The 27,297-nt window shown below is 40.7% G+C and overlaps 1 protein-coding gene across 1 annotated transcript in view; it reads left to right on the forward strand.

The window, feature by feature from the left end:
- Window positions 1-9,637: 9,637 nt before the first annotated feature.
- Window positions 9,638-27,297, forward strand: part of LOC128742959 (LIM/homeobox protein Lhx9-like) — a 30,188-nt gene continuing 12,528 nt past the window's right edge. Inside the window, exons 1-4 of the mRNA XM_053839459.1 lie at window positions 9,638-9,717; window positions 10,134-10,268; window positions 24,225-24,425; window positions 24,590-24,783. Coding sequence (XP_053695434.1) covers window positions 9,638-9,717; window positions 10,134-10,268; window positions 24,225-24,425; window positions 24,590-24,783 — 610 coding nt within the window. The remainder of the gene's footprint in view (window positions 9,718-10,133; window positions 10,269-24,224; window positions 24,426-24,589; window positions 24,784-27,297) is intronic.

The following is a 27,297-nucleotide window of genomic DNA, read 5'->3' on the forward strand; positions in this document are numbered from 1 at the left end:
GATAGGGAGGGGTTGAGTCTTAGAGAGACGTTTAAGCCCACAGCTTTACTGCACTAGCTCTTTGGTCTCGAGGGTAGGAAGGCGGGTGCGTCTCTATAAAGCTTTATAAGCTCTAAAACTTCTGTCGACTACCGCGAACGTCCGAGTTGTACTGCGCTCAATTTACTGTGTATCTTGGGACAGTGCATAAATGCTGGGGGAATGAAAGATTCAATTTGCCCTGATAAGTTGATAACCGCCAATGCTCCGAAATTTGTCTTTCCTATTAGTTCATTTGTCGTTGTTTGTGTTAGAAAATAGAAAGCGGCCGCGCGGTTGATGACCGGTGTCAGACGGGGCTGACGAATCCTCCACTTCACTATACTACATTTTACAACTCAAGTATGACCGCATTTCAAGGTCAAGAATAAAAATATGAGATTAGTCTAACTCAAGTAGTACAAAAAGTCCAAAGCACATTTACAAATTCGATCTATCATTTTTCTTCTCATCATCATCATCATTATCATCATCATCGTCATCATTATATTTCAAATATGGCATTCCGGCCTTTCGCAGAGAGATCTTAGAGCCAGTTCATGGAGTCTACGCAGGGCCGGAACGCCTCCGCCTGCGGGCAAAGGCGTGACGGCTATGCTTGGGACTCTACCTGTTTTTAAGTGGGCGACATTGCCTGCCTCGTCAGGTATAACTGATGTTTGAGGTCTCCCTGACACTTTGTTAACATCACAAAAGGGCTCAGCGCAGAGTGTTATATGCTACTAGCTGACCCGGCAAACTTCGTATTGCCACAAATTAAAATGTGTTGTACATAAATCGTGAATCTGTCACAATCTCGAGTTTAGCAAGTTTCTGAGGAGCTCAACCTAAGATAACTCATTTTGGCAGTTACGTCACTATGAGAGCATGGGTATTTTAATTTACAAATTTTCAATTTTTCCTAACAATAAAGTAGAAAACAATCCCCCTGTTAAGCGGATAGCACTTAAATATGCGCCGTGATTGTATAACATTTCGCTGAATACCATTTCGCGAAAAACCTTACGCGGGATGTCCCATTTCACGGAAAACCTTTTCATGAAAAGTACCATTTCGATCCTCGGGGTGATCCTCTCCTCACTCGTTGTCGCTCGTTCGGATCCAACTGAAGGAAAGTAATAGAGGTAGACCCAGGAAAACAAATCAACCTAGACAGAGCTGATTTCTGCGGGGGGCTGCAGAAAGTTTTTGGTGGTCTTGTTATTGTCTGTTATGTTTTATGGAAAAGTCATGACAAAAAAATCCTGCCTACAAAATCCCCCACATGCCGAATTTGGTTCCATTTGCTTGATTAGTTCTCGAGTTATGAGGAAATTTGTATTTCATTCCCCTAAAGGGGGAGGGGTCATAATTCCCCTCCTAAAGAGAAGAAGGGTGCACCATTAAAAAAAATTATCTCCAAATATACCCTTATGTCAAGTTTTAATCTATTTGCCTGATTAGCTCTCGAGTTATGCAGAATTTGTGTTTGATTTGTATGGGAGCCCTCCCTCTTGGTGGGGGGAGGGGTCTCTGACCATCATAAGAACCTTCCTCGGCCCCAAAAATCCTACAATGCAAATTTTCACGCCGATCGGTTCAGTAGTTTTCGATTCTATAAGGAACTTACCGACAGACAGACAGACAGAAATCCATTTTTATAGGTATAGAAGATTAAGCGACCAGTTAGATAACCTGAAAAAAAGAAAAAAAAAAGAAAAAAAACCTCTTTATGGAATAATACTTAGTTCCTTTCAGTAAATTTAAAATAGTCGGTTATACTAGTTAACTTTTGATTTTTCGAATCGAAATCAACGCCAACGTTTTGGTAATGTTCGCGTTTATTTTTCGTCCCTGCTGTTCCTTCTTTAGCATTTAAAATTCAATCTAAGTTTGCGCTTTTCCAGTATGTTATCAAAAATCCTGAGAAAAGTATGTGCCCGTATTGAACTGTTGCTACAACTGTCCGGTACAAGAGTTTAATTTAATCCCAGTTATGATGAGACTCTGTAAGAAACTGTGAAAAGGCGTTAAGGGGGCATAGTACTTTTTACACCATATTTTTGGCCTTATTTCAAATATTTTTTTCTCAATAACGCGAAAAGCAAATCGATTCGGGTTTATTGCTTTCTAAACATTGCACTTTATACTAATATTTGCAGTTTTTTTGCATATGTGAACCTCTTCCCCTCTCCCCTACGGCTCCTTGAAGATGATCATTTGAAAAAAAAACATGATTTGCGGTACCATGGATTGGCGCTGGGGGGCTTATCCGAATTGAAAAATTCCAAAATGACATGAAAGAATATTAAATTATCTCGTGTTTGACCCATCCTTTTTTTAAAATTCGAACGCATAACAAAATGGCGGACATTCAAACATAAAAGTAAGGTTTTTAGTCGAAAAAATTGACTTTAAACATTTCTAAAAAATACAAAAATTGTAATATCGAAAAAAGGATGGGTCAAACACTAGATAATTTTGTTGGCTTTCAAACAAAAAAAGAATCATGAGAATTGCTTGAGCCGTTCTTGAGATATTTATGGTACCGACTTTCAAAACCTGGTTTCGAGAAAAACGACGTTGAAGTTTTTATTCGCTGTGTAATCGCTCCAGACATGCGCGGTACAAATAGCTGTAACTTTGCCAATTTTTGGAATTCATCGAAATGACTTGAAACACGTATGGTCAAAATGTTAATCTTTCGAAATAATCAATAAAAAAAATTTCGATTTTTTTAAATTGAAAAAGTACTATGCCCCCTTAAGAAATCGAAAAAGGAGAATTAAAGATAGAAGGAAACCACACGTGTGTGAATGAACGCTTTGGATAACCAAAAAATTTAAACTCTCAGAAAAGTTAAGGCAAAAATTGCATGTGTTGCATGGGAGCTAATATTCGCTTAACTTTTCTGAACAATTAACTTTTCAGAGAGTTAGCTTTTCCAAGAGTCCACTGTATTTTTTTCTTATTAGATAATTCATTTATCTGTTAGTGTCAAAAATTTCACTGCAGTGATTTTTTTTTTCTACAGGAGTTTTCCACCACCGTGAGAAATATTTTTTCCAACTGGTATTTTTGTCAAGTGGCTAAGAATTTTTTGCCGTTTCATAAAACAAATTGTTCAAAAGTTATAAACTTTTGAAGCAAGTGATGTCCGAGAAAACTGTAAAATTTGATTGGAAGTTTCCTGAGAAAATAAAAAATCGCGAATTTGAATTAATTTTCAAATTCAAAGATTCAGAACATAAACTGGCGATTGACAGGCAATTATTTAATTAAAAGCTGACTTTCATGTCTAAAAGTGTACCATTCCATGATTGGTAAGCTACCAAGCATCAGTTAATGGTGTCGCATTTCCATTTATTTTAAATTATCCGTTTCAGGCCGGTTAGCGTTTAGTAGTTACGGAAGGTTCCACACATTCAAAGCTTTGCCTTTGACATTTACCTATTTTTTAAAAATTGGTCAATTTTGCATCCGGACAATTTCGGACTTCCGGACCGGAATCGGACCGGAACCGGAACAGAGCTAAATCGGACCGGAACGAAATCGGACCTAAAAAATTCGTTCCGATTTTTTACCGGACCGGACCGGACCGGAACCCGGACTTCAATTTTCGTTCCGATGTCGAACACTATTCTTCAGCAGACCGATTTCTCGCTGGATCTCTTCGAGATCGGGAGCCGGTAGGCTGTTGTCGTTTGTTGGTACTCCGAGGTTAACTTCCATTGCGTCTCCTGCTGCTATATCGTCGTTGAGGGGCTCATCGAAGAACTGCTTCCACCTGTCGACCACCTCGCGCTCGTTTGTGATTAGATCCCCTCCTTCGTCACTACACATGTCAGGTTTTGGTGTGTGGCCCTTGCGAGTTTGGCACACCTTCTCGTAAAACTTGCGGGTGTTATTAGCCCGGAATAGTTGTTGTAGCTCCTCACGATCTCGGTCCTCCTTCTGGCGCTTTTTCCTCCTCAGGATCAACGCATTCCTCGCTCGTCGATACTTGGCCAAATACTCTCTCGTAGATATGCTCAGATAGTTTTCCCAAGCTCTTTTTGTCCTCTCTATCGCTTCTTGGCATTCCCCGTCATTTCGTGCACTCGAGGTTTCCACACCTAGCACCGCAGTTGTGGCCTCCGTTTTCGAGGGCCGAAGCATCTAGCTCCACAGAGGAAGGCAGAGCTTCATCCAGTACGCGCGAATAGTTTTCGGCAGTTCGCGGGTAGTCTAGTTTAGCCGAGGGCGACTTTGTCGCGAGATATAAACCGTCGATAGTTTTGAGCGCACATGTGCTGCTACTAGGTAGTGGTCCGAGTCAATATCCGCACTCCGAAGGTAGCGTACGTTGGTGATGTTCAAGAAAAACCGGCCCTCGATGAGAATATGGTTCGAGCTTCGTTGGTCAGGTAATCCACGTCCACGTGGCCTTGTGGATATCTTTGTACGGAAAGAAGGTGCTTTTGATTACCAAGCCTCGGAAAGCTGCAAAGTTGATGCATCGCTGGCCGTTATCGTTCGTGTCGGTGTGGAGGCTATGGGGGCCGATCACCGGTCTAAACATTGCTTCCCTGCCGATTTGGGCGTTCACATGCCCGATGACGATCTTGATGTCCCGTGGTGAGCAGCTGTCGTACGTTGGCTCTAGCTGCGCATAGAACCCTTCCTTCTCGTCGTCCAGTCTACCTTCGTGTGGACCATGCACGTTTATGATGGTATAATTGAAGAAACGGCCTTTCTCAACACGCACATCCTCGTTAATCGCGTACCAGTCCATTAAGCGATCCTGCATTTTGCCCAACACTACGAAGCCCGTTTCCAGCTCGTTGGTCGTTCCACCACTCTGGAAAAATTGGGATTTACCGCCACGGATCCTCCACACCTTCTCGCCTTTGCGACAGATCTCATGCAGTGCCATGATGCCAAGCTTTCGGGGTTCTAGCTGATTGAGCAGCACCTTGTCGCCACCAACGAAATATAGCGATCTGCAGTTCCAGCTACCAAGTTTCCATTCCATGTCCTTATTTCGTCGCCTTGGTCCATGCCGAATGTTCCGAGAAGATATTTCTTGACTCTTGTTGTTAGTTTTTTGGGTTTAGATAGGTAGCCGTACTAGGGCTTACGCTGTCGAAACTCGGGATGGGGCTGCCATCTTTTATTGTCGAGACAACACTGTGCCTCCTCCCCTGTTAGTATACGACCTTAGTTTTCACCGGGATTGGTTACCCGATCTCCGGTAAGGTTGCTCGTATTCCGGTTGGTACCACGTGGAGGTAGGGGTTGGAGTTGCTAGATAAGAGGCTAGGGACGACAATGGGGTCTGTTTTACGCATTATCCAACCGTTTACCAACCATCAATCATTAGGTGATATCTAAACAGAAATTAGCAGCTAAAGCTAAAATGCCCCACAATTGTGTGTGATCCATGATTATGGACTGACTGTGCATATAATCATCGAAACAGCAGAAGTTGCAATTCCCAAACCCAGCCCAAGCTTAGAAAGAAGCTGGAAAAGCTTAATGTTAGCAAAAAGCTCTTTGGTCCACAAAACGATTGGCAGGAGTGATTGCAAATCGCACCCTATGGATCAAAATAATGAAAGGCGAGTGACTACCCAGCTAGCACCAACTCGTATATCAATGTACGAAAACTATCGTAAATATCTCCTAACAAACTCGAAATCGTAACTAAAGCTGGATAAAGTGGGATCAAGTTGATTTTCTGTCGTATATAATGATAATGACTGACATACATACGATTTTCAGCCCAAAATCGTAGAGTAGTACGGAGCGACTCGCGCTTAATCGGATATTATCGTATATAAATACTTATAGAGTCGTTACGCTTAAAATTATTCGTAATCACGTATATCGCCTCCAAAATAGTACGAATATGCCAATTTCGCGCATGAAATACGATTTATTCAGCATGTATATCTGTACGTAATGCTGATTTTTACCTTTTTTTATACATATGAAAATGCTAGCTGGGTAGGTACATCCTCAAAGGTTAGTGGTCCAATTTCATCGCCTTATAAATGTCGGTCTTCTCGGCTGAGGTTGCAGGAGTATTTATAACAGTAAGAATTCCGTCTAAATAATGTACGAATATCAATGTACGAAAATTTCCATAAATATCTAGTAACAAATTTGGATTCGTAAATAAAGCCTAATAAAGCGCGCACAAGTGGAGCTATATTCTATCATTTATAATGCTAGTAGCTGACAAATATACGATTTACAGCACAAAGTTGTATAGCTGTATGAAGCTGGCTGCGCTTAATCGGATCTTATCGTACTGAAATACCTATAACTGTATCGCTTAAAATTATTCCTCAGTGTGTATATTGCCTCCAAAATGGTACGGATAAGCGGCTTTGGCGCGTCGAATACGATTTTTTGGATACATATCAGTACGTAACTCTTATTTTCAATCTAATTATACATATGAAAATACTGACTGGGTATGGATATGAATTGCTGGAAAAGAAGCTGAGGACCACTCTAGGGTTATTTTATAACTATACTTTTAAAATGGACCGCAATGTTTTTAAGGCACACATTATGCAGCCATTTACCAGCCCAAAAGGTTGTTAGCATCCGCCGTTTGAAAACACTGAGTGATTACAGGTCTTCTACGAGCAAAGTTGATTAGAGTTGATAGAGGACAACCGAGCTAATTACCGTTTTGGTACAGAGTAGTTTACCCTTCATATATTTGGTTTTCGACGCATTTATTTTTAGGCAGATCCTCGTAGACTCCGCTTGCAGCCTGTCGTAAATTGCCTCCGCCGTCGTTTTTTGCTAAAGAATGTGCCACTGATTTCGATGCCCCAGTTTGTCCGATAGCCCAAATTCGCGCATTATCTGCCATAGCTTGTTTCGATCAATTGTATCGTATACAGTGGACCCCCGTTCGTTTGAACGATTCCTCATGCAAACTAACGGGATTAGCTTTTAATTTGAACAACTGGTAATCCTAAATATGCTGGAGCTTGTGTGAACTGGCTGCCCTGCTCTTTGTTATTGTTTTGGTGGTTTGATTCAGTTCTCCGATCAGATTTCTACCGTAATCGTTAGGAAAGCGCATTGTGAAACAGATTGAACACGCTAGATCAGTACAAACAAATCGTGTTTATGTGCACTGTCTGCGTAAGCAAATGATGTCATATTGAGTATGACATTTGAACCATTTTTAATTGCAAACCAACGGGGTTCAAATTAAAAAGTGTTCAGACTAAAAACGGTTAAACGAACGGGGGTCCACGGTACTTTGTATGCTTTGAATTCAATAAAGATGTGATGCGTGGGTACATTGTACTCCCGAAATTTTTGCTAGATCTGTCAGACGGCCTGTTAATTTCCTACGAAAACTTGTGCTGTAGCTAAACACCGACGTAACAGCATCTAGGAGAGTAGCTTTTAGGCAGCGTTTACCAGCGTTACGCTGAAATGTCTGCAGCAGTAGAGCCGATCACCATCGTCCTACAAAGTTTGCTTGCACATTAGCACCCTCTGTTATGTACGTTGCGGAGTAGCTTGCATTTGCAGAGTTTTATACCGCAGAGTTTTTACATTTGTATGGTTTTATATTGAAAACTCAAAGCACCACTCGGGCGCCGCGGTGTGGCACTATTGTGAAACTCGCTTTTTTTGAAAAATGGTTGGTTTTTGAATGATCGATGGAATTAACGCAAGTGTCTCGCCTGTTTGTCTGTGGTAGATCTGTTGAGGTTAATCCAAAAAAAAATTATCGGTCGCAGCTGGGGGATGTTGGGATGGCTGGCGGTATTTGGTACAACGTTTATCTCCAGCCGGTCCATCTCCTCTAGTGATTTCTTGGCATAATGGGCTTCTTGATGAAGGTAGCAAATTGCGGTACGATGTACCTACTGTATATCTCCCCATTCACCGAAAGCCCCGAAGGCAAGAACAGCGGCTAGGACATTCCCTTCTAGCTGATCGTCAGAAGGTTTTTCATCGGGAACTTTGTGTGGGGAATATATTTGGCGTCTTCGTTAGTCTTCTGGCCGGGGGATGTAAAGTTCTCGGTTCTCTGCCAGCCGTTGCCGTCCTGCATCAAGCAGGTTTCGTCATCCGTTATGACCACGACATCACACTTCGTCGGAAAGATGTTTCTCAATAGCACCTTCAGCCGCTCCTACTGGATGATTGCTTCCTGCATCTTCTTCTGCTGCTTAAAAATACTCATTTTGGTCAGGTGTTTCTTCGCCATTTGATCGGTAGCTTCGACTTCTCGGCCCAAGGCGTGGAACGATAAGGCTATCTTGATTTCGGGCTTGCTCTACTGCGTTTTGAAGTCGGGCGGCCGGAACTAAGATTCCATTTGACGTTCTCGCCTTCCCCCAGAAGGGAGAGGATGTTGTAAATTATATCGGTTATACCCAGTGGACACGAAGTGCCTCATATCTCCAACTTCCTCGCTCCATGATGGAGCTAGCAGTACGAACAAACCATCGAGCGCAGTTCCTTGACTGTATTCGCCATGACTGCTGCAAATCAACTGATAATACTGTCAAATATTTTCTGTACAAAACAGGGTTGCATATTTGCACATTTCGGTACGCGACACAAAGCCTTTATGATATACAGTTAGTAGTTATTAATAGTTGCTTTACCGATGTTTTATTAGGGTTCGAGAGGCTCCATCCAACTTGCCCTCTTCCGGCAGTGCGACTTTGAGGATAACGCGTAGCTTTTAGCGATATCGGGTTGCTTCAGTTGCATGTGGTTATATCGTGGCAATATCGTTGAACTCGCCGATGATGATCTTAACATCTCGTCTAGGATGTCGTCGGTCGTATTCATGCTCTAACTGCGTATAAAATTTGTCTTTGTTATCAAGATGGATATGCCGATGTTTGATAAATCGGCCGTTAATTCTCAATTTCCACCAGCCTCTGCATCTTCACCATCATAAAAAAAACTATGACCAGCTTGTGAGTGTTACCGCTATCACTGGTCACAATCACATCAACAGAGACCAACAACTCAATTCAAAATCCGTTTTCGTCGAGGGGGTCAATTGTACAGATTTGAAAGATTTGTTATGTCGTGCGTTGCTTAAGTTTTTTGTGATACCGGCTTGCAAGCCTTGCAATCAACGCCACTGTCTCTCATTATTAGGCTAGATAGCTAGTCTGAGCTATAAAATAACTATAAATCAAAGCACAATATTGTAACTGAGCTTACGTGAGTTCGATTTTCCAACTAAAACTAATTATTGAAAATCCCACGCAGACCCTTATAATAAAAATTTCAATGCAAAATCATGTTAATTATGTGCGTTATTGTTCTTTTTTTGCAGTTCTCAACATGCGTAAGCGTCTGCGATCGGATTTACGGCATTGTATATTTATATTATCACCCGAATCTGCAATAATAGCACCTCGTCGTACAGTAGCTTCTGGAACATTCTTAGGACACATCAGTTACCGTTGCTCCCGTACCATAACCATAAGTCATCCCGAGTAATTAATCGATACGTTTCACATTAAATTTATATGGTTCAGTCTCGAACACCCTAGCGGACGTTGCGGAGTTTCAGCAGAAAGTTTTGCGACCGGCAAAGCTTACGCTAAACGGTCGAAGAAGTGGAAACATGCTAAAGGATCTCATTGCGGCAGCCGAAGCCGTGACACCTGAAAAATGTGCCGGATGTGGACTATCCATAAGAGACCGGTAAGTGGCAGTTTTGGCGTAGCCCATTTACCTCCCGAAGACGAATAAATGCTGGCCGGTTAGTTTTTGTCCGTTCTGGCTTCACAACAATTAATTACACAAAATTCAGATCGTAATCTGCTTTTTTCTCAGTTTGTAAACGTGATAAAATTCTGGATATAAAAAATGTTTATAGCGAACATAACGGCAGGGGACAAGTTTTTTAATTCGAAATTTGCAGTTCCAAAATTGTTTTATTTAGAAAAAAAAACCAAATCAATACCAAAGGAAAAAAGCCTGCGTGTTTTGACGAACGAGATCAACTCCCGGTTGCATGATTAAACGCTCGCGGTCTTCCAATAAACCAAATATGGAACCCCCCTGATTGGTGCTAACTAATTTGTAAACGGTTTACTGTTACACCTTGCCATTTTCAGATACTATTTGCTGGTAGCTGACCGCGCCTGGCACAACCAGTGTTTGCGCTGCTGCAAGTGTCTGGCCAACCTGGAAACGGAACTGAGCTGCTACGCCCGGGAAGGCAACATCTACTGCAAGGATGATTACTACAGGTGAGCACTGACAGAGGCGATCGCCGACACGAACGTATGTATGTAACGAATCCCAAAAATTCCACGACGATGGACACCGGACGGCACTTGATGGATGGTGATCGTGCGTTGATCGCGAAGCCGACCATTCCGGTGTTGTTGTTTTTTCTCTTGTTGACTCGGAGGGATGGGTCCCTGTTTCTGATCAAAGTATTTTCTTTTCAATTCGGATCGATAACTTCGAGCTACCGACGTTTGCGACCGGTACCGTAAATATCTGCTTTGCGTAAATGATGGCAGGAAAAGCGTTTCAAATATGCCATAACCGTTGGTATGAAAATAGTAATTGCTGCATGAAAAGCTGATGTAAATTGTTTGTCAGTAGACCCGGAGAGGAGGGGTTTGTTATGGCTGTAGTCCAGTGTAAAATGGCTGGTCTGCCGTCTGAAAACAACGCGCAAAATAACAAACGATAACTACACGCATTTTCATGCGCCATTTGCACACGCCTTACAATTATCGCTAATTACGGTGCTTCTTGAAAAAAAAACTGTAACTTGCATTGTTATTAAAGGTCTCGTTGTTTTCGTTACATTCAAGCCCGGCTCAAGTCGAAGTATCATCATTATCTACATACAACAGCGAACACAACGGAACACAAACGCCAAGGGAAGTCAATTGCTAGGTATTGATGCGTTTGTTTGATGCAGTTTCACTCTTTCACCCTGCCTAGGCTGGTTCTTTGTGTAAGAACTAATTCGATTTTTTACGCAAGCCGCATTTCATTCACGTGTTTCGCGCATTGACTAATTGGTACCGAATACTCCTCTTTTTCATTGTTGAGTGGTTAATAATACAGGACTACAATCCTGAGAAATGTTGTGCAGTTTAAGGATTATTAGATAACGGTATTCAGCTTGATTGCCGTTGTGCAATCATAATGTTAGCAGCTATAATAACCATCCCATTAGGAGCTTGATTGATTGAACGCATAAATTTAATGTTTAATGTTTCACCATTGAAAGATTGAAGAGGATTTCAAGCGGTTTTTTCCTCAAAATTAAGCATTCGAGTGAACATTTTGAGATTCTTCGAATGTATAGGAACAAAGTGTTTATTTTAAAGTTTTTTTATAATTTATTTCTTGCTTGTCAGTATGGCAGTAAAGATATAAACCAAGTAAATGAATGTGTAAAACCTTCAAAATCAAACTACTGCCTATGAAATAGATAGTACCACATAAATATTATGGCACAATTTCGAATAACATTCTAATTAACGCTTTGGCTTAGCTTTACGATCATTCCAAGTTCACAATTAGTAGAGTTATTCCCGTTGCTACATTTGTTAATTCAACATTTCTATTGTTTCCAGAACAAACAACATTCTTATGATGGAAGCAATGTTTGCAATTTCTTTCAATAATTGCTTTCCATCAATGGAAGAACATTTTTATGGTTTTGCCATTCATATTTTTTTTATTCGTAAGAAATATTTTCTCGGGTAATATTCACTATTGTTTTAAAAGGCAATTTCAGTAATAAAAGGCTTAAGGTTGAAGAACAGAACGTATTTATATGCTATTTTTAACATTCAATTCATGTGTTTGTCTGCATGCTCATTCGAATTTGATTTTAATACTTTGCATGTTTTCAAGCAAAATTAATTTTCCGAACCAGAAGCATTCCAGTCCGATTGCTTTAGAAAACTAGAATGGAAGCTGGAATGCAAACAAATTAAAGCTTTTTTAGCGCAGTTGAAGCTAACCTCAACGTACATCGGGGTGAGGCAGATATCTTTCTTATATTATATTGAACTAACTGTACCCACGTGTGCTGCCACGCGTACAATTTCAAGCGAAGGTATCGTTTGTAGTGTTTACTACATTACAAGCCTTGACAGTTCTATTTCAATTAAGTATTTTACAGTTTCAAACTTGGGTTGGCAATTCGGCTTTTGCAGTCTAAATAATATCAAAACGATGATTTGTCCAAATAACTTTTTTTGTTAGAGTGGTTTTAACCCAGAGGATCATTCACCACCAAATAAGGTTCTTATATCATTAGATACTTGAGGTGGTTTTGTATTGCTTCATGTTTGCCTCGGTAAATCTTGACAGTTTCGAACGTGCGTTTGAAATATCACAGTCAGTGAAATTCGATTTGCATCTTCGAAGTGCAATTTTTCTCAATTTAAATCGGACATGACTCCCGAATTTTGTTTTTTGAGTCAATGTATTGTTGCTGAATATTACAGACTTTTCGATTATTTTAACGCCTATAAAGCTTAGATCATTTTTAGCACCGAAAAATTTACGGAAATGGCCGCAACCTTTTCATCTTTTAATATCTTTGCATGAAATTTGAGAACTTTCAATTTTAAAAATTTCTACAGATAATAGCCTAATGCCACATGGTCCCAGAGTTATTCTGGTATTCCTTGGGGGACCGCGGCATGGCCTTTGCAGATAATTTGTTCAAATTTTTAAAATTTGTTTGAAACATGTCGAATTTTTTAACATATCGACTGTAGAGAAGCCATGTCATCATCATTTACTTACTTTACTTTACTGTACTTAACTTAACTTAACTTAACTTAACTTTACTTTACTTTACTTTACTTTACTTTACTTTACTTTACTTTACTTTACTTTACTTTACTTTACTTTACTTTACTTTACTTTACTTTACTTTACTTTACTTTACTTTACTTTACTTTACTTTACTTTACTTTACTTTACTTTACTTTACTTTACTTTACTTTACTTTACTTTACTTTACTTTACTTTACTTTACTTTACTTTACTTTACTTTACTTTACTTTACTTTACTTTACTTTACTTTACTTTACTTTACTTTACTTTACTTTACTTTACTTTACTTTACTTTACTTTACTTTACTTTACTGTACTTTACTTTACTTTACTGTACTTTACTGTACTTTACTGTACTTTACTGTACTTTACTGAACTTTACTGTACTTTACTGTACTTTACTGTACTTTACTGTACTTTACTGTACTTTACTGTACTTTACTGTACTTTACTGTACTTTACTGTACTTTACTGTACTTTACTGTACTTTACTATACTTTACTGTACTTTACTGTACTTTACTGTACTTTACTGTACTTTACTGTACTTTACTGTACTTTACTGTACTTTACTGTACTATACTGTACTTTACTGTACTTTACTGTACTTTACTTTACTTTTTCGGTGACAATCAGTTAATCGAATCTGTTTTGGGCTTCTACTATCCAGTCGCCCCTAACACTCGCTGATCTAGTATCCTCATCAACAGCGTTCGTCCAACAGATACGGGATCAAAGTCGACGGCCTCTGTTGGGTTCTCTAGTGCATATTGTTTTCGCTTGCTCGCTTATCCGACTTCCTTGCTATATGGTTAACCCATTGCAGCCTGTGGTGTTTAATTCGTTTCACAATATCCGCAGTTCCAACACCCGAAGAGCTTCCACTCTCTCTACCAGTCACCTTATACTTTGTGTTGGTGTTGGTAGAATTTATGATAAACCCTATCTTCGCTGCTTCCTTAAGCCTCTTCTACAGCTCTATGGTCAACACCGATGATATCGATGTCGTCCGCGAACCCTAGAGGCATGTGAGATTTCGTGATGATAGTACCGCTTCCCCGCAAGCCTGCTCTTCAAATAGCTCTTTCCGATGCAATGTTGAATAGCAAATTCGATATCCCATCACCTTGCTTCAAACCATCTAACGTTACAAACGCGTTCGATGGTACGCCCGCTATTCTGACCCTTAACGTACGCCGCCGTGAAGGCTATAAATCAGTGGTGCCCACGCATAAACGAGGTGCGGGCCATATCTGATCACCCTATGAACGTCGCGGGCCGCAATGACTTCTGGGCATTCCTGCGCATAACAAAATATAAAGTATGCGACAGCGAAATCCATTTTCTAGGAATCACCACAAGGTTTTAACCGGAGACCGTTCACATCCACAACATCACGAGGTATTACGACTAATCTGAGTGACCCCTGTGGCATTTACTGATAAGTCTGTCATCCCACAAATCAGACCATGGGCCGCACGAATTATCCCGAAGCACTATGGCGCAAAGCTGGCCAAAAGTCAAAAATCCAATTTCAAGCTTTTTCCATTATTATATTTTTATCATTTTTTGGAATACTTTGGGAGGTTAACCTGAAAATTCTAGCCAGTTTGAAGTTAAAATGAATTTTTGACAAATGTCTGAAGTTGATCATGTTGAAGAATGATATTTTGTTCTTCCATACAAAATGTATGGGAAACTCAACACCAATATTCCGCGTTCAAGAAAGTATGGCGGGAAACGTCAGAAAACGATCACGTTAAATGCATCTTATAGGAATTTTTCTCTACTTTTTGGAAATCTAAGTGGCTTTCTGCGCTTTGCTGCGCTAAGGAAGTAATATCGACTTTTTGGCGGGTATATTAGAAGTGATTTCTTCTTCTTACATGAAGGAATGATTTTCTCTTCCATAGGAGAATTCCACGAAAGTCCCAATTAAAAATGCTCGTGTTTGTTCAAATTTTGTGTAGTTGTTTCTTTTCGGAAAATTTTAGACCCCTGACTTTTTACTTGGCGCTTAGGGTGTCTTTTTCTGAGTTAAGATGATGCCAAATATCATCATTTTTGAAAATTCGTAACTGTTGAATTACTGAACCGATTTGAATTTATTTTTATATAGTGAAGATACCTTACGATGGCGCTTCGGAGAGCTAATTCTATAGTTTGAACGAGCTTAGTGGATATCGCAATTTACTAAAGTTTTTTTTGTAATAATTTTTTTAATGGCATGTGAACCACCCTAATGCATTATGATACAAGTTTTTTATGTTTTCAACGGCAAATACAAAATTTGCCATCTCAAAAACAAAAACCACAATGAAACAAGTAAAAAACGAAACTATTTTTTTTTAATTTTGTGAACCACCCTAATGAGCGATCAGTTTTTTTTGATTTCTGATCCCAAATTTGAAATCAGTGACCCAAAATTAGCTAAAGATGTTATATTCAGCCGATTTGAAGTAACTTTTGACTTTTGGCCAAGCTTGTATGGAGGAGCGCCACTGTGCGAAGGGCCGCAGTTTGGTCATTACTGCTATAAATAAATGGTGAATCTGCAAGTTGTATTCTTGGAATTTATCGAGGATTTGTCGCAAGGTCTGACCTCACGGGCGTCTGACCTTAACCCCCCGGAACTACCGTTAAGTATTACTTCGGGGGGAGGCTGTGTCTGTACACCCCGATCCGGAGATGACCGTCATAACGTCCACTCCTTCACATTCACCCTTGCAGGGTTCTGCCATTCTTGTTGCTACTATATTCTCCTTCACCGTCCACTTTCTTTGCATCGAGACGTGTACCGATTCAAAGATGGCAACCGGCATGACTTTCATCACCTCACGGCCACCCTCGCAGGGTTTCTTGTTAGGCTAAGCACTACTCCGTCGAGTTCGCCACTGCACTTCCCCTTCACTCCGTCACCGACCACTTTCCTTGCACATGTCGAGACGTGTACCGATCCAGAGATGGCGACCGTCATGACTTCCATCTCCTTACGGCTACCCTCGCTGGATTTCTTGTTAGGCTCAGCACTGCTCCGTCGAGTTCGCCACTGCACTTCCACTTCACCAATCGAAACGCCAACCGATCCAGGGATAGCGACCACCATAACAACCATCCTCTCACGGCCGCCCTCGTAGTGTTTCTGTCAAGCTTGGTTTGCTCCGTCGCGCTCGTCGCTCCACCGATACGTCAGTCGAGACAACGCTAATCGGGATTGGTAGTTCGCTGGTCATTTCTCCACTGTCGTTGCAGTTGCAACATAATCTGTGCTACACCTGTCGACAGCCACGTAGCCAGAGGTGGGGGCCAGGAGTCCTATCTTGGCTCCTAATACATTATATACATATCTTATTGTTTATAACTATAATACATTATAATACATTTAATGTATTGTAGTTCTAAACGAAAAAATATGCATATAAAACAGTTAAAATCAAAATTGGGCCCCCGGGCCCCCCCTTCTGGCTACGTGGCTGCCTGTCGAGACGTGAACCGATCCGGAGGTGGCGACCGTCATAACGTCCACTCCTCCTGCGTATGTCAAGATTGTCTGCTAATCGGGATTGGTAGTTCGCTGGTCGTTTCTCCACTATCGTTGCAGTTGCAACATAATCTGTGCCACAACGCCGGTGACGGCATTCCACACGCTCTCCTCCCGACGCATTTCGCCTACTATGTTCTTCACCGTCAGGGCGGCATCTATCTTCGTATCGCAGCAAATCGAGGACATTCAAAAATCACATGCTGTGGTGTTTCTACCGTCTCTCTGCATTCCGGAAAGAATGGTGTCGCAGCGTGCCCGAACCGGTGCGGGTCACAATTTTAAGCGTGCTAGTGATAACTACCGCCATCTGAACGCTTTGTTGTACAAATCGTATGTATTGTGTGTGCAATGCAATCTTCGAAAGCAACCGAAAAGATTCTGGCATTTCGTTAACTCCAAAAGAAAAAGCTCTTCTATCCCTAAAAATGTGTGCTATGACGGTATTGAAGTAAACTCAATTGCTGACTCTTGCAAGATGTTCGCAGAATTTTTCGCTTCCGTCTTTGCTGATGAAACTGCCTCGGATAGTATCGCTGAAATTGCTGCTGCGCGTGTTCCAGCTGATTTGGTAGATTTGAGTTTGTTTACCATTACTACTGATATGGTGATAGCAGCCGCCAAAAAACTAAAGCGCTCCTACTCTGCGGCGCCTCATAACATTCCAGCCGTAGTTTTCAGTCGTTGCATAGCAGTGTTGACTTATCCGTTATGTTCAGTTTTCAATAAGTCATTCGAGCAAGGCGTATTTCCTGATATTTGGAAACAGTCGTTTTTGTTCCCGGTATTTAAATCTGGCGATCGTCATAATGTGAGGAATTACCGTGGAATCACCAGTCTCTCGGCGGCATACTGTCCCGCACTAAGAACTAAATCTCAACGGCTCAGCACGGTTTCATGCCTGGTCGGTCTGTACTAATCTGTTAGAGTTTACATCAATGTGTATTTCGCAAATGGAAGACAAGAAACAAATCGATCTTATTTATACAGATTTAAAAGCGGCATTTGATCGAATTGACCATACAATACTACTACGAAAACTATCTCGGCCTGGCGCTTCTCAACAAATGGTCAAATGCCTGTACTCATATCTCAGCGGTAGAGCATTGCGTGTAAAACTCGGCTCCAGTATTTCATCAGTCTCTAATTGTTTCTTAGTACGAGACGTTCACAGTGTTAACACGTTCTTTTTGCGTCCGAAGATGGCTGAAATAAACACAGTAATCTGAAACGCGTAACGCAGAAAAGTACAACCGAGTTATTCCATCACCGAGAAAAATCAATAATGACGATCTTGATGTCCCGTCGTGAGCAGCTGTCGTACGTCGTACGCCTCCACCTGCGCATAAAACGCTTCTTTCTCGTCGTCTGGTCTACCTTCGTGTGGAGGACAATGCACTTTTGTGATGGTGCAGTTGAAGAAACGGCCTTTTATCCTCAACACGCACATCCTTTCATTGATCGCTTTCCAGTCCATTACGCGATCCTGCATTTTGCTAAACACTGAAGCCCGTCCTTAGCTCGATGGTCGCTCCACCGCCACCGCTCTGGATAATGTGGGTTTTGCCACCACGGATCCTCCACACCTTCTCGCTTTTCCGATAGTGCCACGACGTCAAGCTTTCGGGGTTCTAACTGATCAAGCAGCACCCTGTCGCCACCAACGAAATTTGGCGATCTGCAGTTCCATAGGTAACAAGTTTCCATTCCATGTCCTTATTTTGTCGCCTTTGTCCATGCCGAATGTTCCGAGTAAAATTCTCTTGACTCTTGCTAGCTTCTAGGGTTTAGGTAGGTAGCCGTACCAAGGCCTACGCTACTGAGTCTCGTGATGGGGCTGCCATCTTAAAGTGTCGAGAAACAGATTTGATTTACGGATGACATAAAACGCGACATTTCCATATTTCCATCACTTCCAGCCAGCTGGGTACTAGAAGGACTTATGTTTCCCTGATGGAACTTGAGACTATCCACTTCGGATGCTTTTTTAATATTTCATGAAATATCTTCTTGGCACTATCTTATTGCCATCAACTTACTATTTTCCCGCACTCATTTTGTATATAAGCTCTTACCGACTAGGAGCGTCTTCGACTACGCCAATGTCGTGACGCCTGGTACCACCATCAGCCATTTTATCAGAACAGCAAGGTCTTTAAAAAAACACGATTTAATTGCTCAACAATATCCAACAGAATGAGTTTCGCTACTTTAGTTTTCTTTTCTGTCCCCTCGTATGGTTTCTCTTTCTAGCAATGGAAGCACGCGTATTAGACAAGCTTCTCTTTCTTGCATCCATGGAATCGATATGTGTTTTGTTTTCACTCGCTTAGGCTATTAGTATGGTGTTAATAGCTACGGGGTGAAGTGGCTGTCAAATTCATACATTTTCGATGTCCCACGCATAGGTACCAAAATGTTAATTTTGACAGGAACCAAAAAATTGGCTGGGAATTCCCCCTTACCGAGGACCATTTGAAAGTTGCTCTCTTCACTCCTACATGAGAAAGAGATAGCAACACACCATGCCCTTGGTTAATAGGGATACTGTGCTGTCATCTACGAAAGTTTGTTCCACGAGTGAAGCAAGGATGGACTTGTCAGAGTGCAAGATACAGAATGTTATGGATAAATTATGTTTTATCTACAACATTAGACCAGTTCTATTAGTGTACAAGAGATTGTTTACTACCGTCAATGCCAGTTTATCTGAGTTATGTCATTATTTTTGAAAATGAGTGAATAATACTCATTTCGCGATACGATTTGTTATGCATTGTTAACTCTATTTGAAATTTTACCTTTAGTTTCAACTGTATTCTCCACAGACTTGTTCCATCGTCTTTTGAACAACCGTGGAGGAATTACCGTGGCTTAACTAGTCTCTCAGCGTCATGCAAGCTATTCGAAATAATTGTAAGCTCTGTTATTCTCTCTCACAAGAAAAGTTATATCTCGGTCGATCAACATGGATTTATGCCAGGACGATCCGTTTGCACTAACCTTATGGATTTTACGTCGACTTGTATCTCGCACATGGAACAGAAGGCCCAAATCGATGTAGTGTACACCGATTTAAAGGTAGCGTTTGACCGTATTGACCATCGAATACTTTTACGAAAACTTTCTCGACTTGGTGCATCACAAAACTTTACTGAGTGGTTAAGTTCCTACTTATGCGGACGAACTCTACGTGTACAGCTGAATTCCTGATTATCCACCCCATTTTCAAGTAAATCGGGCGTACCTCAAGGCAGCAATATGGGCCCATTGCTTTTCTCGCTGTACTTCAATGACATCGCTTTGCTTCTGGGTGACGGTTGTAAGTTGGTGTAGGCAGACGATCTGAAATTGTATCTTGTTGTAAGGTCAATTGAAGATTGTCGTAATTTGCAAAAGCTGCTGGATATTTTCGTAAATTGGTGTTGCAAGAACTGGCTGATCGTTAGTATTTCAAAATGTCAGGTTATGACTTTCCATCGCATTACTAACCATGTTATTTTCGAATACAACATTGATGATCAAGCACTTGAAAGGGTTGAACATGTCAATGATCTTGGCGTTATTCTCGATGCAAAACTTAACTTCAATCTAAATCGCTCGGCTATTATCTCTAAAGCAACTCGGCAGCTCGGCTTTATTTCGAAAATTGGACGAGATTTTAAGGAACCATACTGCTTGAAGGCTTTGTACTGTTCCCTGGTGAGACCTCTATTGGAAAACACGTATCCTATCTGGACTCCATATCAACTAACCTGGACTTTACGAATTGAACGAGTGCAGAAGAGGTTCATTCGTTTTGCGTTACGTAATCTTTCCTGGCAAGATCCCGTGAACCTGCCTCCGTATCCTGATCGCTGTCGCCTTATTGGGCTTGACACCTTAGAACGCCGTAAGAAAATTCAGCAAGCCATGTTTATTGCCAAAATATTGAATGGAGAAATTGATTCAACGAACATTCTTTCAACGATGAACTTCCGTGCTCCTCAGCGTTTTCTCCGCTCTGCTGGACTGCTACAACCTCTATCGCACCGTACAACTTTCGGATTCAATGAACCTATGTCAGCGTGTATTCGAACGTTTTCTTTAGTGGAGCACATGTATGATTTCGGAAAACCATCGCACAAATTCTTCCAAAAGATTTCGAATTCTAGTATTTTATAAGTGACCATGATTTTTTGTATTTAGTTTAAGTTAGTTACTCACTTGACAATTAATGTTTATTTATTATGTAGCATGTGATGTGAATTGTAATTATGAATTTTTGTGAAGCTGATGGGGTTTTTATGCCTACGTGAGGATGGCCTCAGCTTGGCTTTTCCCCATCCAACCATTGCTCCATGTAAACCTATTAGGTCGGATGGATAGAAAATTAATAAATAAATAAATAAAACCTGGATGGAAGCAAACGCCTTCCTCGCCGCATCGTGAATTGAAAGCTTTTACCAACGCATGAACAGACTCAACGCCTAGTCAGCCGTCTTCTGTCGCTTCTACCTCGCCACTGGGTCGTTTGGGTCTCCTTGAACGAATTCATCATCCGGGAAACCGGTGTTTCTCTACGCATCTGTGGGACGCAGTCGAGTGAGAACGATATCGCACTTTTCTGAGTGCAATGAGTAAACTAAGCATGTGAAAATTATTTATCTTATGACTAAGGAATTTGGTAATTTTGTTACTCTAACGTGATGCCACTGCTGTATAGGTGACACAGTGTCACTCACTAGTTCTATTTTATCTAACCAAAAAAATTAGCGGCAATAGTTATAAGAAGTTGCCGTATTTATGATCTGCATTCGTCATTGTGCTACCATGAAAAGAGCTTGTACAGTAACGCCCACTGGATCATTTTTATCGATCTTCGGTAGCCGAATCCATATTACCATTAGAAGTTAAAATAGATGACTACATAGTTAAACTTAAAACGTCTCTAATAAAAATAAAAAAATACATAGTCAAACACAACACTAGCGCTGTCCTATGTCAACCGTCTTGTCATGCATTACATACCATATTTCACTTGTTTTCAAATCACATTCATTTCTCAGATATAAAACTGTTTGGGTAAAAACTATTTTGTTTCATTATCCGGTCTCGCAAAAATGATATCATTCGTAAACTTTCTTTATATAAATTCTGGTGATAATATTGGTGATAATGGTAATGATAATTTGAGTATTCATATATTTTAATGTGCAGCATCGTTTTTGAGTAGTTCAAATCTACGAGTTTACTTTAGGAATCTATGTTAAAATAACACTGAGTAATCGTTCAACACAGTAAATAAGAATACAATTTCTTTCTAAACTGTACAAAGTACAACACTACGCCAAGGATTTCCATGGCCACTCCATCCGAACGTCAACTACGTTGTGGTATTTCTATCTATGTCATTCTAAAGTACGTGCATGATCGCAACGATACAATATCCGTTCACTCCCGCTTAAGAATGCATTTAAGCAACTATCTGGGATTACCATAAAATTGCACACAATTCATAGGAAATTCCTTCGAAGCAACCGCACAAACCCCATTGTATTTTCACCACCATTCGTCTCGCAGCCATCAGAACTGCCGCCGGCCGTTTAAATCATACCCCAACTTGCACGCAGGCTCGCCCGGACAGTGCGCGGTGGAAGCTGCGAAATAGTTGCCGTTACTCGCACGGTATCTGCACTGGAACGGAGGCCAAAACGATTCGATACGAAGCGAAGCCGAGCCCGGAGAACAAGTTTGCAGCAGGACAACATCCCGCTGGTCGGTCGTCCAGTGCGACGCATGAAAATTGTTGCCATTTTGAAAATTTAATGTACGTGCTCCAATGTGGCCCTTTGCAACCGCGGCCGCTCCGCATCTCCGGTCATTCGTTGACATCGGCGAGAAGGCATTTAACATTGTTTTCGCCGTCGGAACGAACGGATCGATTCTCCGGTGCTTGTGAATTCTGCAACTGCAAATACAATCAGTTGAATAACGTGCGAATGCACCGGGAATCGAGGATAGAAGCAAAAACCGCAAGCATCTCCTCTGCTGTATAAATTTGGAAAACAATAAAATAAAATTGTTTAAAAATTCATGAAAAGCTTACAAAGTACCATTGGATAGCGGTTCCTGAACAGGACCAGTTTTCAGAGCAGAACCAGTTTAGAATTTCGATCAGCTTTAAATCGAGAATCCCCCTTCCTTCTGCAGGGAAGGACCTTGGGGAACTGGTTCAAAGCAGGCATCGTGATTCCAATACTACTTAACTCGGCTGCTACCGTACAGCGGAAATCTTCATTCGTCGTGTGTCTGCCGGGGTTCCATTCCATTCAATCGATATCAGAATTCGATTCGTTTACCGAATTCAATTCAATGCAAAATGTGACTACTATAATATGCTTTCCACGAATCCAAGCTTCTCAACACGTCCCCCCTTAGGCCCAGATGCTGCTTGCTACTCCCGGTGCAAAACGGCCATATTTCCTTTCATGGGTGACACAAAAGCGTTTGTATAGCCGTAGCCTCCGACGGGGGTGAGGATAAGGGTTGGGTAAAATCGAGTGTTCCTTTTCGCGGGAGCATCGCTAAATGCGACAACGGGTGTGCACCACCGGTCGGAGAGGAAAAGATTCATCTCTGCTGGGGCTGTTGAAAACAAAACGTTTTCATCGCGCACTCGTGCTGGTAACGACTCTCGCTCGGCACGTCTGCTTCCGTTCGCCAAAGCAGCTCGATTGGTGTTGGCAGCAATTCAAGCAGCCTCTTGAACGAACGGAAATGGTTTCGAACGTATTTAAGTTCAAATGTTTATTTATCTTATCTTTTATTTTAACAGTTTTCCATTCAATATTCGGACATTCATCGCATATTACTCACCAAGTTATTAACAATAAATTTGGTAGAATTTAATTTTTTAAAACGAAAATGGCATCCCTGGAATTAGCATCCTTCAGACACAAGAGCATCATCAGTTGAAAATGTACGATTCTGTCTTTATTTTTAATCCGCATCGTGGTATCCCCGCGCGCTTCTCCCCTAGGTCGGATGGGTAGTTTACGAGGCAAACTACCGGTGGAACAACGTGGTGGGCTCTGCCGCCTCTGTTTTGGGGCTGAAGGGATACGTATATGCCTTCAACCGTATTGGTTGTGAGCAGCGACCATTTCAGTTAGCCACCGTCTGACCCAAACTGGAAGCAAAACGGAGACGCGACCGGACGGAGGGTGGCACCTTTATCCCATATAGAGTCGCAGTTCGCACGTGAGCCTTCCGAAAGCCGTCTTCTGATGAAGCAACCAACATATCATGTGTTCATGTCTGCTTTCTATGCATGATTTCATTGTTTGCAAAAAAGCTGGTCCATCGACTACAATGGGGCAGCTACTTCCCTGGAAAACTGAAGCTGGAAACAGCGATGAAATGTCAGATGCATGAATATACATCAACGGATGGGTGGGGGTTCCGACTTTTGACGACGGTTCGTCACCATGTTCGGTTGGCCTCGAGAGGATCGACTTGGAGCGATTGGATCTAACGGTAGAAAGAGCAATGATCGAAACGAACCTTGTTTGGCAAGGAAAGGATTTGTTCGATTCCAGGAATTTTAATGCACTATTAATTGTATGTTGTGAGGTTACATCTTAACTAACGAGCTGTGTTCTGCACCAGGATGCAAGCATCGTATACATCAACTGCTGGAAAATGGTGAGCATTTGTTGACCGGATGAATGCTCCGTTGAATAGAATGCAATGTTTGCAACAAGTCTGCTCTTAAAGTCTGATATGACAAGAAATATTGTTTTGAATTATTTTCAGCGAGTTGGCATTGATTGTGACACAGAGTTTGTCTTTCTCATTGTCAGGCACTTTTCATCCCGTCGCTGTGCTCGTTGTGGATCAGGTATCAGCGCATCCGAACTGGTGATGCGAGCCAAAGATTTGATTTTTCACGTGAACTGTTTCTCCTGCGCGATATGTGGCCAACTACTGAGAGGCGGTGACACCGCCGGCATTCGAGAAGGACGCATTTTCTGCGGAGAACACTACGATACCGATGTTCTGAGGTAAGAAATTGCTCGCAACCATAGAACAATTTGAAAAAATCCTTCCTGAATTGTATATAATATTGGTTCCCCCACTCCTGCTCTCTGATCGTACAATTATCGTTCTTCAAATCTCGCTAACACAACACACCGCACTTGCCATTTCCTTAAACCACACCAACCAGTGAACCAGAAACAATTTCACCACAGTTTTACCCCGGCGGACATCAGCCCATTCAGCCCCAGCAGCATTCCCAAAAGGGACGACCTCGAAAGCGAAAGCCTACACCGCAGCTGCTAGATTCGCAGCAGCAGCAGCAGCAAAATCAGCCGCCTCCGCAGCATGACGCACTGGACGCAGGGACGCCTTTGAGATTAGGTGAGTTCAGCTTAGATCTTGTTTCCAATCCTCTGAAAAAAGAGGGCCTACAAAGTGTATATAAAATAAAATTTTTGTTTTTGAAAAGGGAGAAAGCGTCTACCCAGCAAACAATTTGGTTTGTATATCTAGGTTGCAACTGAGAGATACGAAATCATATCCGCACGAAAAAGTTATATTTCACGCCACATAAGAACATATAAGTACCAAAGTGGAGGCAATACACGTGCAAAAATTTTGATAATCATTTGTAATTCTATCTTGCATTCTATACAACAGTTTTTGCAACACGCAACTTAATACTCCTCAATATGCAATCAAGATATAACTAAATGTTACAATCAACTATACTGCTATATAATTCACAGCCATGAGTTGTATATGACGACACGCACGACTACAAAACAATTTATTGCACACTTCGCTTTGAATACATCTTGTGTTATCTGGGTAATGCGAAGAATGATTAATTGAGTAAACTGAAAAATTTCGATATAGACCAAAAATATATCGAGATCGTGGCAGGTGGGGTTCGCACCTACGTTCTTTCGGTTGGTACCCGAAAGTTTTATCAACTATATTACCGCCACCTGTTATGTTAGGTATTCTAATACCTAATTTATTAACGGCAACCTAGAAAACGATACGATCAATCTAATTACTATTTTTCATGCAAGTCAAGAGAAACTCTAATTTTGATTTTGATACGAAAATAATTATCTGCCCGAGCACCAGGTAAGAAATAGTCTAATTTATTATGGTTTTTTATGTCAAGGCTCTACCCAGTTAATTTTTAAAATCAGATTTGTTACAACATTCAAATAAAGTATGTGAGTTATCCACAGAAAAGTTTTGAGGTAGATCATTTTATTAATATTTTTTGAAACGGGGGTTCTACAATTGATGAAGGGACGGTACGGGAAATGAAAAAAATTTTCAATGGAAGGGAAAGAGTGGAAAGGTTGGGGGGGCGGAGGGGTTTTGATTAATTTTGGTTTGAAGATTTACTACAAATTGAACTGGAAATTGACTTAATTGGACTTAAATTTGGATTCTAAATTAGAATTACATTTGGACTAGAAGTTTAACTTGGCATTAGACATTAAATCGGACCTAAAACGTAGTTTGGAGCTTTTATTTGAAATTGGATTTAAAACTTTATTTGAAAATGGAATTGAATTAGATTTGGAATTTGATTTCAAATTAAGATCGAAGTCGAACTTAAAATTGGAATTCAAATTATTGCTTAAAATTGCATTTAACAATGGAATTAGATTTGACTTAAAATTGGACTTAAAATCGGAATTGAAAATCGTTGTTCGAAATTTTACTTCAAACCGAACATGGAGACTAATTTAGACAGGAAGTCTTACTTCAAATTAATATTAACATTTTTAGTCTTATTCTCTCACATCGTTTACCTCTTCTCTGTTCTGCCTTTTCAATTTTGCAGTCCTATTTTTCCATTTTTCGTTCCGTTTTTTGCTCTTTTTCTATATAGTTTTCTTAGTTTTCGCTCTCACTTTCCATCTGGTTTCCCACTTTTTTTCTAGTTTTCCTTCCTTCTGTCTCGTATTATTACTATTTCTGTTTTTTTTTCGTTTCCTGTTCTCGTTTTTCTCCTTTTCAGTCCTTATTTTCATCATGCTTTTTACTCGTCTTTTGTTGTTTATTTCCCGTTTTCAGTCTTCTCTTCACTTTTTGTTTTTATTTTTTGTTTCTAGTGTTTATTTTCGTATCTTTCTGTCTTTTTATTATGTTTTTAGCTTCGTTTTTCTCTGTTCTCTCCATCTTTCCTTATTTATCTCCTGTTTTCGTCTTTTTTCGTTTTACCTTTTTCTTTGGTCCATTTTCCTGTTGTTCACTTGTATCCCATTTTCCTGTTCCGTTTTCCATCTTTCTCCTTAAATATATTTTTATATATTTTTTTATTTTATTTCACTCCTCTTCCTTTTCCCCCGTTATTCTATCTTCTTCATCTTCCCTTTCTTGTCTCGTTTTCCCACCTTTTCTGTCAGGTTTTGTTTTCTTTTTTATCCCGCTTCCATCTAGTTGTCTAGTTTCACCTTATTTTCTGTATCGTTTTTTCCTTTTTTCTGCACGCTGCTTTCTCTTTCTCTGTTCTGTTATTTACGACCAGTTTTTTTCGCTCCTTTCATTTCTGTCCTCTAATTTTCCTCTTGAGTTTCTCTTTTCTGTACCGTTTTTGTTTTTTTTTCTTCCGTTTTTTCTCGTTTTCTGGCCCATATTTTCACTTTTCCTGTTTAGTTTTTTTCCCGTCTTTATTTGTCTTTATTCTTGTTTTCGGTCCCGTATTTCGACCTCTGTCATCTTTCAACTCCTTTTCTATCCCTTTTTCGTTTTTGTCTGTTCCGTTCATCATCTTATTATGTGCTGCTTTCCCTCTTTTTCCCTTTTATCCCTTTTGTCTTCTGTTTTCATTTTTTTCTTCCACTTTTTTTGTCCCGTTCGCGTTTCTGTTGTGTACCTTTTCTCCTTTTTTGTCCCGTTTTT

The sequence above is a fragment of the Sabethes cyaneus genome, chromosome 3 (assembly GCF_943734655.1).
Source record: "Sabethes cyaneus chromosome 3, idSabCyanKW18_F2, whole genome shotgun sequence".
NCBI lineage: Eukaryota > Metazoa > Arthropoda > Insecta > Diptera > Culicidae > Sabethes > Sabethes cyaneus.